The 14,701-nt window shown below is 44.8% G+C and overlaps 1 protein-coding gene across 1 annotated transcript in view; it reads left to right on the top strand.

Annotated features, from left to right (window-relative positions):
- The window catches only part of LOC131690462 (zinc finger protein 2), a 42,960-nt gene extending 30,318 nt beyond the window's left edge, over nt 1-12,642 (top strand). Inside the window, exons 6-9 of the mRNA XM_058976249.1 lie at nt 7,437-8,828; nt 8,859-9,487; nt 9,550-11,430; nt 11,519-12,642. Coding sequence (XP_058832232.1) covers nt 7,437-8,828; nt 8,859-9,487; nt 9,550-11,430; nt 11,519-11,830 — 4,214 coding nt within the window. The 3' untranslated portion in view covers nt 11,831-12,642. The remainder of the gene's footprint in view (nt 1-7,436; nt 8,829-8,858; nt 9,488-9,549; nt 11,431-11,518) is intronic.
- Nucleotides 12,643-14,701: the final 2,059 nt, after the last annotated feature.

Here is a 14,701-nt window from a genome sequence, read left to right as displayed (position 1 = left end):
ACACACACATTTGAACGAACGGACGAATTCCAGTCCTTTTGTTTACTTTTGTAGCAAACGACGCAAGCTGGCTGGACTGACTGACTGACTGGCTGGGTTCAAAAAGTTGTACGCCTCGCATTAGTTTGGAGTGAGGAGTTTTAGTTACCAGTTTCCTTCAGTTACCAGTTTTTAGGATAGTTTTGAGTTGAAGAAAAAAATCGATTCTCTGATTTAGTTTGAATGACCCGATTAGATTGCGATGCGCTGAGTGAGTTTGAAAAATTTTGCATTTGGGTGGAGTTTCTAACTTACAAAACAAATTTAATCAATTTTGGAACCTATCGACGCAATTTATGTGCACCCGAGACGAGCCTCGATTATAATGAGCCATATCCGTTCGATAGAGAGAGAGAGAGAGACAGGGGTAAAAAAGAAAATGGAGACCGTTTCGTATGAGTCATTGGTGAAATTAGAAATCCCCGTTTTAAATAAAGTTGATTAATGTTTATCGAAAAATAGTAAAGTTGAACCGGTTCTCTGTGCGCTAAACGACGACGTCGCGGGGAGAACCTATCACGTGGAGCAGGCGGCGCCAACTGTTCGTCGTGTTGGGGAGTTTGCGCCGTTCCTTTGTTTTTGTTCGGGTTTTCTTTTGTTTTAGGTTTCGCTTAGTGTTCGTGTCTCTGTGACGATCGGGCGGTGGGTGATTATTAAGTCGTCCTCATGATTTGAGTGGATTGGATGCGATTAGCTCCCTGAAATTTTCATGAAATATCTAGTTTTCATAGACTAGAAGAAGCAGTGTTGATTCGGATTGATCACTAATTTGTCGTCAGGTTCAGGGTTATGTCCCAGCTGATGAAATGAAGAACAAAGCTTTCATAACCAAAATGTTTGATTTTTTAAATTTGTCTGGTTTCTCGTCGATCATAAAACCTTTTTCTATCGTGCTTCAATATTTTCACTAATTAATGAAATTATAATCGTGTAAAAAACCAATTTGTTTGGACAAGTGTAATCTTCATTTGTGGTAGTATTAATTCATTAGTTTGACTTAGTTAAAACATGAAATCACAAAACATTGCAAACTTATGATTTAGTCTTAACCTAATAAAAAAATCTAATAGTTTGAAAGGTGTCTCTTTTCGAGAACAATTTTCTGGCAGTTCAAGTATTTTGTACAAGTTGGTTAAATTCGTTTTTGTCTCACTCATGAAATGAAATGATTGAATTTACTTACAACTCATAATGATTTTTTTCAACATCGAAATAAAGAACATAGCATCAGAGACAAGGTATAGTGGGTGAATAACGCTGCCAAGGAAAGAAAAATAGTCAAACTTGTATGTTTATAGTTTTCAAAACATAATAAATCGATAACCCTCGCGAACTGGAACGTTGCATCAGAATATTCCGCACACGACCAAACAACATGCTCGATGTCTTGGTAACCTTTCCCACAAACGCAAAGATCACTCTCAGTAAATATGGAAGCAATTAGCGTCGAACGTATAATTGTTGGTAATGAGTCTGAAAATCCCGCGAATGAAACCCGACTTACATCTAATCCCTATAACCACGCTTTCGTCGATACCTGAGGGATAATGGGGAATATAACCATCCCCCCTGCTTCCATTGTTCCATGAAGTATACCAACTATTAACCGTTCAATTAATTGAAAGTCATAGATTTTCCAAAAATATCATCGCCTAGTACGCTCATTTTGGCGAGTGAGTGCGTACGCTCATTCTCTGAATTGAACAATGAGCAGGAATCCATACCATGGTCAATTGATATGATATCCCTGCCAAATCAGGGTTTTTAACGACATTCGTTGATCGAAGAGTCTCAATTGTACTTCGGCTATCAGTAAAGATGTAATACTGGTCTGTTAACAGAATGAGAGGGGCTGAAGGCATACTGAATTGTGGCTAGCTCTTCGACGTAAACTGAGGCAGGATCATTGAGCCTGAAGGAGACAAATATGTACTTAAAGTCTTCGGTGACTACACCATCAAGCTCTACGTCTCGTGGAGGTACATATACACAGTACTCTAGCGAGCAGAGCTGATCGCAAGCAATCAAGCAAGTTGGACATTCTTCCCATTAGCAAAAGCTGAGGTTGAGTTGAAACACCCAACCTAGAAAAAAAAGATCGGTTTTCTCTATGGGGAATTGAAGATGATCAGGCTTATAGCCTAAATTGACAAATTGTCTGAGGTGTCCTGAAGTGATATTTGTAAGTCTATGGGTCTGCGTCATGTGACAGAAACTACGGAAGTTGTCTTAGCGTGCCTGAGTTGGCAAGACATTGGTCATCAACGTACAAATTGTACAAAAGGGGACTTAAAGAGAAGCTCTGTGTGTGTGTAGCCCATGCATCCAGGTAACCAGTGAGCAAGAAAAACGCGTCTTAACGGCTACCTGATCAGCAGTTAAGTCGTTTTAAATGTTCATGTGTTTTCCTGACTGTAAATTATACAAATAGTTGTTCAGAATTGGCGAAAGGCCGCACTGATGAAGTTTATCCCAGAAAACCTCAATTGATGCAGAATCGAAAGCCCCCTTAATTTCCATGAATACATATGCCATTTGATTTTTACGAACATAGTAGAATTTCTGAAGCAGAGTAGGACAACCATTCGCCCCCTTGTCTTTGAGAAAGCCAAATCGAGTATCACATAACAAGCCGTTCGCCTCAACCCAATTATGCCTAAGATTTTTCCCCCGTTTCAAGCAATTTCAATCGGTCGATGCAAATTGTGGTCGGAGGCTGATTTCCCTGCTCACGCGGTTCCAGACACATGGAGTAATGTTGTGCATAAGACACCTATTGAACGAACTCAACGAACGTCTCTTTACAGGGTTAGATAGATTGTTTGATAATTTAAATTTTATTCTGCCTGACCCAGGAGTATTATTCTTGCATGACAGGAGTGCAACTGAGAATTTAATTATCGTGGCGAATATTGCTCGCTTTTGTTCATTACGTTTCGATTACGCATACTTTTAGCAGTGGCCCACAAAGAGCTCATCGATGTCTCTCTCGATAAACCATCGACAAACCGGTGCCAATACCCGTCCTTTTCGCGTGAAGCAAGATACTTAACTTGCTGTCCAAAACTCTGTAAGATCCTAAGCTCCGAAATTCTTTATATGCTTCGCACTTTTACACATGAGCATCAGAGCACTCTTCATCTTACCCATCCATTGAGTACAATGAATGTTCATGGTTGTCCTGAAGTGTTCTCTTTATTAGTATAACCACAAGTGATTGTTTTGGTATTTTGTTGTTCAAGGTCATGCAAGAACTCCTTGAAATCCAGGCCAGTACATCCACAAGTGAAGTTACCGATCTCGTTGAAGCTTATGTGTGCGGTATATATTCACGGAAGCGTTTTATTACCCTTTCCGAGGCATGGAAATAGGCTTTTAGGGCGGAAGTCGTCCAAAGTGTGCGTTCCTTCAGTCTTTGTAGAATAACTTGACCGTCGCATATACGGCTAATTCTACAACTGCCGTAACAAGGGGTACCCGACCCGCTGCTGTCATTACCTGGTCAAAGAATGACTCGTTGTAGCTGGGTCCAGAGCCCGATGACAGCCTGGATACTGGAAATTTTCTGCGGATCAGCAGCAATGTTCCCGTTGACTACGAATGAGAAGCCTACTAGCCTTCTTTTGTTGTCGAGGGATTTCATCCTCCTCCGCAGATCCGGATGTAGTCGATTCAGATGAGCTGCCTTCGAGGAAAATGGTCCAACTAATCTTTGCTCCCTTTTTGATCACGTTTCTAGATCGGTGGGTGATCTGCAGTTGTCAGTTTTAGGGTCTTGAACGCTCTACTCTACGGTGATCTTCGACGGTCCGTTTGACCGCTGTATACCATTATTGGGTGATGTGGGGCGAAGGTCTGCCACTTGCTAGATGTCTATTAGCTGAGGGGGTGTATAATAAGTCCAGTTCTAGGAAGAGTGATTTCCAATCTGTACGGCCGTGTGTCCAGAGGTGACTGTGTCCGGGGCTGTATATCACGGTCCACTTATAGCTCCCCTCGAGCCTTTCATTCAGTTGGATCTGCCGAGTTCCATTCCATAGGAGAGTCCGGTTGGAATCTCCGCTGCCGCAGTAGGTTCAACGAACATCTTTTCTTTGATTTTACTCTAGTTTGGCTAATTTACTCTGAGGGGACTGATTGCGAGACCGCTGCTGAGCCTCTCGCTGAATTCAGTAAAGGCGAGGCGGTGTTTTGCGATGATGACTTGAAACTATTTTTGAAATTTGTTTTTTCATGAAACTGGATCTCATTGTCCTTCTCATCATATATCGGTTGTTGTTTAATGGAAGAGTATGGAAGCGGTACAACCATCAGAGTTCGTGATACGAGAATGAGTGAGGTATTGAATTCTATCAATTATCCATACGGCTATCCAAGAACTTTCTGAAGTAGCCTTGTGCTCTATAAATGCGACTATCGATTACACGGAAATTCTTGGAAGCAATACACACCCACAAAGGTTCATATAATTGAATTAATGGTGTAATAAATTCATATGGGGTTCTAAGACACCCAAGAACGTTCTGGGGGTCAGTCAGTCAGAGAGCAGGTTTATGGTTGCCGCATATGCCCATCAAGGCTACTAGAAACAAGAGTAAGAGGTATTGAGTTTCATCTATGTTTCGGGTCCGCCGGGCTCAAGATCACCAAGCGTACCCATTGAGTGCCTCGTAGTTTATAGACGCTTTCGCAAAGCGGTTCGCGATTATGTGTTCAAAGGAGTATTACATTTCAATAATATTTTTGGTTCCAGAAACTTTCTAGCGAACAGGTCTTAAGCTCTATAAACGCGACGGAAAGTTGATGCTAGCGGTACACACCCACACAGACTTACAGAACCGAATTCAATAAATTATTGAATTTATTCGGGTTTCAAGGTCTGTCAAAACTTCCTGTTAGGCCACTTCTAATGATCGTAATAAACAGTCAGACACGGGCCCCTGACGTTCACGCATTATGTCCATTTTGTCCAGGTACTTTTTCTTCGTGTGGCCTAAGGCGCGGAACGCTGAAACTTTCCCTCGGTTTTGGTCTTCAGTCTCTGCTGCACTTGACAGTCGCGCAGCAGACCATAGTAGGGAAGATGTTGTAAATCCCTGCTTGACTATATCTCCGGCGCACACGAAGCGTCTCACGATGTCCAGCTTCTTCACTTCGGGTGGAGCTATCAAATATGGTCCTTTGACCCACAGCCACGTCGAAAACCAGAGGATGCCTTCTCATGGACGATAAATCCAACCTTGATTTCAAGTAGGTTTCCCGAAAAAAAGTGTCATCACACCAGATGTCCCCAGCTAATTTTGTTTTTTTTCCGCAAAATTCGTCCAAAAACTAATAGTCTGGCAAGGAATTTGCAGCCGCTGACTCAAAGCAAACCTTTTCATCACCTAGAAGAGTGCGACTTGGAAGCTATACAAGCACGAGTCGCTGGAAAATATAGAGTACCTTTCATTAAGGTTCAGAAAGGTGCAGCGAATTTCTGGCTAAATTTGTCAAGCTGCTGCTACAGCCGAGATGTGCTACTGTGGGTATCAATCCACCCATCCAATTGAAAAGTAGTGGGAAATCATCAAGCGGAAGTTAATCAAGATTGGAAAGACGACTCAGGACGCTGCACAAATGGCTAGTTGTTTTAATGCTGCACGTATCAAAGTGACGCTCGCACCTGTGAAGGTGATATTGCTCTACGGCGGCGACAAAAAATTTGGGTCGATTTGGTGTTCAGTTTGTTGAGCTGCTGAGGCTGCCTTGTGGATAGCTTTGCGGCGGAAGAGCACCCCACCGCGGACAGTTGTCATAGATACACTACAGCTGCGCGTAAGATGCATTTTTATAATTCTTCGGTCTCGTGGTCGTGAGGACAATGCACGTTGACGGTGCTGTAGTTGAAGAAAGGGCCTTTAATCCTTACTACACAAATTCCTCTCGCTGATCACCTGCTACTTGATCGCGCGTTGGCGCATCTTGCCCAGTACTATAAAGCGGGTTCCCAGCTTGTTGATTGGGCCGCCACTCTGTCGATGAAGTTCTGGGTTGTTGACAACTTTGTCGAGTACAGGTTTTACGATCTACATGGGTAAAGAGTAATCTGTTTAGTGGGTTATGGATGCGGTTCAAATGCGTGCTGATCTTAAGTCCAGTACTTCAGGGAGTTATTGGTTGATTATGGATTATCGAACTCAATAGCGAAGAATGAACCAATAACATCGAATGAACAGCTACATGACCTGTAATATCCGAGGAAACATAGTTTCATGAACTTATGGGAGTTACTGTTATTGTTCAGTACACGCGATGGAAAACCCGATCACATCACTCCTTATATGACTAGAACTATTGTAAACCCCCTAAGTGCGAATTAGGCTACCCTTAATTGTCCGTTAAGCTAAGAATCTTAATATGTTACGAGTATAAGTCTCTTTGATATCTTCAGGATCTGGTAATATTTCACTAAAGCTCATTGAGCCTATTCTGGTTCTAGTGAGAGCTGAGCACTGATGGCATTTCAGGCACTATCTAGGCATTTGATTTAGAACGAGATGGTAGTGCCCCAAAGTCTTTGCTCTTCATCTCTCGCTTCCAGTCATCGAACATTTCCTTCGTCGTCAGCCAACTCGTTTCCTTCGACTCTCATGTTCCCTGGTATTCACATCAAAGTCAGCTTGCATTTGTTTGCCAGATCCATCAGAATTTGCCGAGAGCCATAGACGTGTTTAGAATCGTAGTATTACACGAACACGAACTCAGAGCTTTCAACCCAACCTCTCTACCTGACAAAATGATCAACTCGTTGCCCCTTAGGTCGCTTCTATGCGAACAGTTTCCGGCACAAGTCTCAATGTCATATGTCCAATTTTTTACATCTGTGGCAAATTCCATAGCGATCCCAAGAGCATTTTCCCTTTAAATGAAATCACAGTAATTTTTGAATGTATTTATGCTAAGATTATCACCTTCATATCGTTGCCACGTCACGTTTAAAGCCGTTTGAATACTATCCAAAATCTTGGAGTCATCCTTGCCCTTAACAGCAATGACAGTATCGTCACCCAGAACGTTGAGAAGGCCGTCCACTACCAGGGACCACATAATGGGTGACAGCGCTCCTTCTTGAGGGTAGCCTCTAGCGATTATCATGGTTACTGTCTCCCTTCTTTAAACGAAGCTGTCACAGTCCGGTAACGCAGCATTTCCGCGATCCACTCGGCAGTAGTTTTTGACTTCTTTAAACAATTTTTAAGACCTTTGTTACAATTTCTGATAACCGAAACTTACACCACCAGAATTTCAAACTAGACAGTCCTTGAAATTCGACAGACTATAAACAAGACTCTAACTCAGACCTTGGGACCAACCCACGAAAAGCAACCTTTTACAAGTTCCATTTTTCCAACCAGGCGCCGATCCCCAGGATGCAATGGACTCGGCCTCGGCGGCTACCGGGGACAACAACAATGGCAGCACCACACTCGGCACCCTGTGCAGTATCCTGCAGGAGAAGAAACCCTGGAACGGAGAGAACTGCAATGGAAAGAATGGTGGAAGTGGCGGAACCGGTAACACCACGGGCAGTACCGGTTCCAGCGGTAGCGGAACCAACGGCGAAGGAACCTGCAAGGATCGTTGTCTGGTTTGTAGTGTGTGTAACAATTTCTCGTCGAAGAAGATTAACGTAATGCAGCACCTGCTGGCGAATCACAACGTTGGCAATGAGTTGCTGGGGCAGGATTTCCCCACTTTAAATGTGCCATCGGCGATCCAGAAGAAACCGTTCGATTATTTGCGCACCCTGACGGAGGCTAGGAGTGCCCAGAATCTGCGGCTGATCGAGAAGGTTACCTTCATGAACGATACTTTTGCGTTCAAGGAGAACTGTAACGATCTGAAGCATGGGAATTTGGCGGAGATTCTGGAAACGTACATGGGTGGCGGTGGTGGAAAGGATGGGGAGAAGATGGAAAAGCATCAGACACAGACGGTGTCCTGCCCGCTGTGCCCGGAAACGTTTCTGGATCAGGTCAACGTGGAAACGCACGTGATCCGAGTTCACAACATCAAGATGGAAGGCTTGAACAGACTGCTGAAGCTGGTTGATACCTCGCAATTTCTAAAGACCACCAAACAACAGCAGCTCGGCAGCAGTCCGGACAAGTCGCCGAAGAAGGAAACCTCGCCCTCGCCAGAGATCAAATGTTCCTTCTGTAAGGTCTGCTTCGATTCGATGGTAGACCTGAAAATACACTGCAACGAAAGCAATCACTTCAAGCGGAACGCCGACTCGGAGGATCTCGCCTGCTTCCTGAACGACTGCAAGGACGCATTCGACAATCTCTCCGATCTACACCAGCACTTCAAGGCAAACCATCTCAATTTTTTGATCTCGGAAAATCACACCTACAAGTACCGCTGCAAGCTGTGTCCGTTCGCTTTCAAAACCCACGAGAAGCTGAATCGGCATCTGTTCTACCACTCGCTCCGGGAATCGACTAAGTGTTTCTACTGCGATGCCACCTTCAAGAACATCAACTCTCTGACCGGTCACATCGCGGAGAAACACCCGCAGGAATCAACCGCACAGAAAGGAGCTACCGACACCCAGCAGCAAGAGTCCGCGTCCATTCTCTTCTTCAAGGATCTGAAACGAAAGATGATGAACAACAAAAACGGGATGAGTCCCAAGTCGGATCGTAGTCAGGCGCGGGACAGTGCGGACGAAGATCGGCTCAGTGAGAAGTCGATGAGTAGCAAGAGTAGTCTGTACTACGACAAGAGTCTGGATGGTTCGGATGGTGGCGGAGGAGGAGGATTGGGAGGAGGAGGAGGTGGGGTGGGTGGAGGAGGGAAGCTAGCCTGTACGGACTGTCGGTTCAACTTCACCGACGCGGCAGCTCTCGAGCGACATATGGCCACGGCATTCCATATGTCGAAAGAGAAGGAAAAAGCCGCAGCGGACAGTCTAGCCGGGATGGTCAACAAGCAGCAACTGTTCTACGATATCAAATCGGAGAAGTTTACGAACCCGAATCGGCCATTCAAGTGTACGATCTGTATGGAGAGTTTCACGCAGAAGAATATCCTGTTGGTGCATTATAACAGTGTGTCACATTTGAACAAGTTGAAGAAGCTCAAGTCCGATAAGCAACAGCAGCAGCAGCCGTCGCATCAGTTTCCGTTTCAGATCGGGGCTTCCATGGGTGAGGGAGGTGGGGATGGGTGCGAACACGGGGATAGGACGCCGATGGATTTCAAACCTTTTGGGCTGCAGATGTTCGGCGAAGGAGGCGAAAAGAGAAAGGATCTGGAAGAGAAGGAGACTGCCCGGAAGAAGTTCAAGTGTGACATCTGCAACGTGGCGTACTCGCAGGGTAGTACGCTGGATATCCACATGCGAAGTGTGCTGCATCAGACCCGAGCCTGTCGACTGCAGGAGAGAAGCATGTTCAATAACGTGAGTATCTGCCGTTTTTGGACGGTTTTGGAGAAATTTCTGATCTGTTTTTTTCTTTCCAGCAATTGCAGAATATGGATTGTAAAAAGAAATCTGAGTTCCCGCTTATTCAAACGATTCCGGAAAGTCACGAGTCTCCGAACTTCATCGACGACACACCGTTGCGTAAGTTGAAGTCCCCGGCTGAGTTACAGCAACAACAACAAACTGTGCAGCAGCAGCAACAACAACAACAGCTAACTCCTCAGCCTCCAATGCTGAATCCTATGATGGGAGCACTCGGCCTAGCGACAGCAGGTGTCCCCGCTATGGACAAACCAGAAATCGTCCTCTGCGAATGCTGCTTCCAAGTATTCCACAATAAAGCTACGCTGGAGACCCATCTGGAGCTAAGTCCGGAGTGTTTGGCGCTCAAGAAGAAGCTCCTGGACAGTAGCAATGTTGCGCAGGAGAACTTCGTCGAAAGCTTCCAGCAACAGCAAGCCTTGAACGATCTCACCAAGGTAAATCCCCTTCCAGGGTTCGATCTGAATCCGGAAGCCCTGCTAGGGAAAACACCCTTCCCGCTGGATCCAACCGCCAATCTGATGGATCCGAATTTCCTAAAAAACGCCTCGCTACTACAGTTCGCCACCGATCCGAACAACAAACTCGGCCCGAACGCCCTGAACGTACTGAACTTTATGCACTTCCATCACCTCATGTCCCTTAGCTATCTAAACCTCGCTCCTCAGCTGAACTTTGGTGCTGTACCTCAGAAAGTTCCGGACATAACGGCAAAAACTGACCTCGAGAAGGTCATCCCGGTCGACAAGACCAAACTGCCCCCTGGAATGCTACAGTCCAATCTCAACGGGAAACCTCCGCTCGACATGAACCTAATGGCGCACAACCTCGAGAACAAAATGCCTCCCCAGCCTCCGCAACAGCAACCCTGCACTCAGAAACGCGCCCGAACTCGTATCACCGACGAACAGCTGCGTATCCTTCGCTCGCACTTCGACATCAACAATTCGCCGAGCGAAGAAAGCATCCAGGAGATGTCCATGAAGGCTAACCTGCCGCCGAAAGTCGTCAAGCACTGGTTCCGCAATACCCTCTTCAAGGAACGCCAACGTTCCAAGGACAGTCCGTACAACTTCAGCATTCCCCCTTCCACGAAGCTGAACGTGGAAGAATACGAACGAACCGGTGAAACGAAGGTCGTCGATTTGGACACCTCGTTCAAATCCAACGACTCCCAGGACATCTCCCAGAATGCGGTCGATCTGAAGATGAACGAAATGAAGCAAAGTTTTTCCAAATCCCTGATGGAGTCCTTGTCCAAGCACCAGGCCAATCAGGAGCTGGGTAACTTTCAGCTGAATAAGAATCTATTCCCGGATAACTTCGCTAACGACTTCCAGGCCCAACATGAGCAAGCATCCCAGCTCCAAGCTAACGTTGCCAATTTTTTCTCCCAAGCTCCCGATCTGAATCTGAACAACCTTGGCAAAGAGCTCATGTCGAACAAGAAGAAAAAAATCAAATCCGAAACCTCCTCGAACGCATCCCCCATCCCAGCCGATCTTCAGATTGATTCCAGCAATTCAAGCCCCCTCCCAATGCGCCCTCCCAGTGCCATCTCTCTGAAGAAGCACATGGAAGCTCGCCCTCTCGGCACACCGGTTCTGATGGAAGAAATCAAAATCCCAAGTCCCATCGAGAGTCCGGTTCTGTCTCCACCATCGTCGATCACCAGCGGAATGCACCAGCAGATGGCGCAGAATCAAGCGATCACCTGCTCGAATGGGAAACGTGCCAACCGAACCCGCTTCACCGACTACCAGATCAAGGTACTGCAGGAGTTCTTCGAGAACAACTCCTACCCGAAGGATAGCGATCTGGAGTATCTGAGCAAACTGTTGATGCTGTCACCCCGGGTAATCGTCGTGTGGTTCCAGGTGAGTTTAGGGACTTTTAACCTTCGATTATCTCATCCAGATCTATATGGGTTTGTTGCTTTCGCCCTTTTGAAAACAAAAAAAACAGAACGCCCGCCAGAAGCAGCGCAAAATCTACGAGAACCAGCCGAACCCGACGTTCGAGACGGACGAGAAGAAGGCCATCAACATCAACTACACCTGCAAGAAGTGCAACCTGGTGTTCCAGCGTTACTACGAGCTGATCCGTCATCAGAAGAACCACTGCTTCAAGGAGGAAAGCAACAAACGTTCGGCCAAGGCTCAACTGGCGGCAGCTCAGATCGCGCATTCCTTCACCAGCGGTAGCGAGGACTCCGATTCGAGCCTGGACGTTAGCCGGCGGGACTTTCAGCCGCGCGAAAACGACTGCCCCTTCTAATGGTAGGCCTTTTCCGAGTATCATTGAGCTTTTGTTGTCCCGCTAGCGCCAACGCCGCCGCTACTCACGCTATCCACGCCAGGTTCCGTTACGAGCTATGATCCTTTTGGGTCCGCGTATCGGTATCCTAGCTTCTACTGAACAGCTCGTTTCCGACCTTATTTCTTAACATTCCTCAGGACTTACTTTTAATATTATCTCCCAGTGATTACCTAACATTCCAATAACCTCTAAAAATTTTTTGTTCGTTATCTAGGTAAGTGTAGCGCTGGCGCTTTCTCTTATGTTTTGGTCCCTTTTTTAAAAAAAACGCATTTCTTTTTTTTGTTCGGTTTAAAAATTGACACAGCATTTCCTATGAATGAAGAACATTTTCTCTTCCTCCCGCGATAAAAAAGTTACTATTTTCTAAAGAAAGACTATTTTGATATACAAACTAAACCGTGAAGAAAAATCCCCGCATCAAATGTAATGTGAAAGTTCCTAAACTGAAAGCAAGCGAAAGAAAGATATATTAGCGTATAGAAGACGAAGAAGAAGAAACCAATACAAAAACACAATGTTTTGTAACTGATTTGCCATAATTGTGAATTTGTAAATGGTACGAACGTGCGAAAAAAGAGAGAGAGAAAAAAAAGCATTACAACAAGCAGAAGAAGAAAACGAGAACTGCTATACTGAAAACAGATAGATAATTATATTGTTTTGTCAGTTTTTTGATTATTGAGAATTTTATTATAAACAGCAGGCGAAATAGAATCCAAACAACATCATGGAGATTGTTATCGAAAAAAAAACCTAAAACAACAAAATCCGGTGATTGTTTTCTTCGGAGAAGTGCTCTGATGGATGACAAATTTGATAAAAAAAAGGGTTAGTTGGTGCGTTGATGAGGCTATAGTTGAAGAATTGGGCTTTTGAATTTATTGAGCTGGCTCTCTGGAACATTTCCATGTGTTCCATCGATTGACTAGTTCTTTATTATTAATATTTTCGAGTCGTGTTTTATTCGGTAAACATGATCTCGCGAAACGACTGAGAAAGTACTAATTCGTAGATGCATGTATTGCAACAAAGAGGATTTGAAACTAGTATAGGAAACCTCGAAAGACGGGGAAGAGAGAGGTTATTTAAAACTCACCACGGCTCTGATTCCAACTGAAGATTCTGCAGATCAGTGCAAGAGTATTTTCTTTCAATGAAATACGATTCTTTTTTCTCTAAGCTCTGCTCTAATAATCAGAAGATATCATCGATCAACAGACCTTGCTGATGAGGGTAAAATATTGCAGTGAATGATTTGACTACGTTTACTGACAAGCCTGTTCCTAATACATCATCATCATTGTCATCGTGACCGAACGAGCCGGGTGTTTCGAATCATGGCCGAATGTATTTCAAACTTCCAGGTTCGTGGATCTTAGACCGGCAGTCAGTCTTCCCATATGCACATCGCACACAATGTTCGCTCTGGTTCTGTACTCATATTAAACACGCCATTTCGTACCTAAACACATACACATGTTCGCCTGCACAACTAAACAGCATGTACGTACACGGTGTGCGTACACGTAGGTTCGAGGCACTAGGTTTCTCTTTCTCACTCTCATCATGGGTGACTCAACGCTAGTGAGTCTTTTTGCCTTGTGTACATTGTTCTCGTGTACGCACCCGGTGTACGTACACGGATGGTTGAACTAGATTTGTACACCGTTCGCTTGGGTTCGATGTTCGAGAGGCTCCCGTACAACGACACGAAGCATGTTTGAGGAAGAACGTGAGGACTCATCAGACAATAAACTGGTCTCCATTCCATTGAAAACGACACTTAAAAGAGGACTTGAAGGATTCTACTCGACCCGTAGCAGTCATGTACGGCCTGGCTGAAGGAAGAACGCTCCAAAGATCAACATTGGGAAGAGCATCTCCTTCGAGATAAGATCTATCTTCGAAAAAAGTGCCAGTGGAACAAGTTACCCCAAACGTACGTATTATCTAGGAATCTAGGCCATAAGACTAGGACGAATTGGTATCCAAAACAAATCCCTTCCTCCAACATCATCCAAGCAGCGACCTTCCGGAACAGAAACCCTTTATTAGCTACCGTGGTCAGCTCTGAATAAGAGGCAAACAACATAAGAGCGAAGGAAGCGCAACGGTCATGGCAGAAAAAAAACCGCAAGGTACGAAATCTACGGGTGATTCAACTCAATAGAATGACTACAGATAACAGAATCTGAGTTTCGGGAGACCCACATCCACATTAACCTTGTTTAAAGAAACTTTGAATGATATTGCTCTTTCTAAGGGTCTACCTAATGTACTATAAATTGCGAAGGACTTAACGAAACGCTGTTCAGCAGCAACCTAAATTTAATATTAGTATTAGATCAAACAAGATTCATGTTGTTTTGTCTGACCTGAAGTTACCAAACGCGGTTACTTGTGCTCATCTTTTACGCGTTAGTGTACCGCGTATATGTATCTTCACGTGACGTTGAGATTGACGGTGTTGTCATCGAAGACAAAAATTGAAGTATGTAGTTGGCCATTCCGACAACTACTTACTTCAGCCAATTACTAGAATGCGAGCAATATCGGTGTTGTGTGTAGATGGGTTGAATGCTTATTCGTCACGATCACAAACGATCCCTAATCTGTGATGAGAGAAAGAATGTTGATGCTCAGGCGAAACACTGTATAATTTATATTAAATTTGAGAAGGAGCTGGTGATATAATAAGGGGCCTTTCTTTTTTGCAGCTGAAACGCTTCGGAAAAGACGGTGAGCAGTGATTAAGAGGCAGCCGTAAACGCCAGGAAAGAGTAATGGGTGAACAATGGCAGAGATAAGAATCGAGGCTGTATCAGA

The sequence above is a fragment of the Topomyia yanbarensis genome, chromosome 1 (genome assembly GCF_030247195.1).
Source record: "Topomyia yanbarensis strain Yona2022 chromosome 1, ASM3024719v1, whole genome shotgun sequence".
Classification (NCBI taxonomy): domain Eukaryota; kingdom Metazoa; phylum Arthropoda; class Insecta; order Diptera; family Culicidae; genus Topomyia; species Topomyia yanbarensis.
The sequence above is the reverse complement of the archived record's forward strand: the minus strand, read 5'-3'. Positions and strand labels throughout refer to the sequence as shown.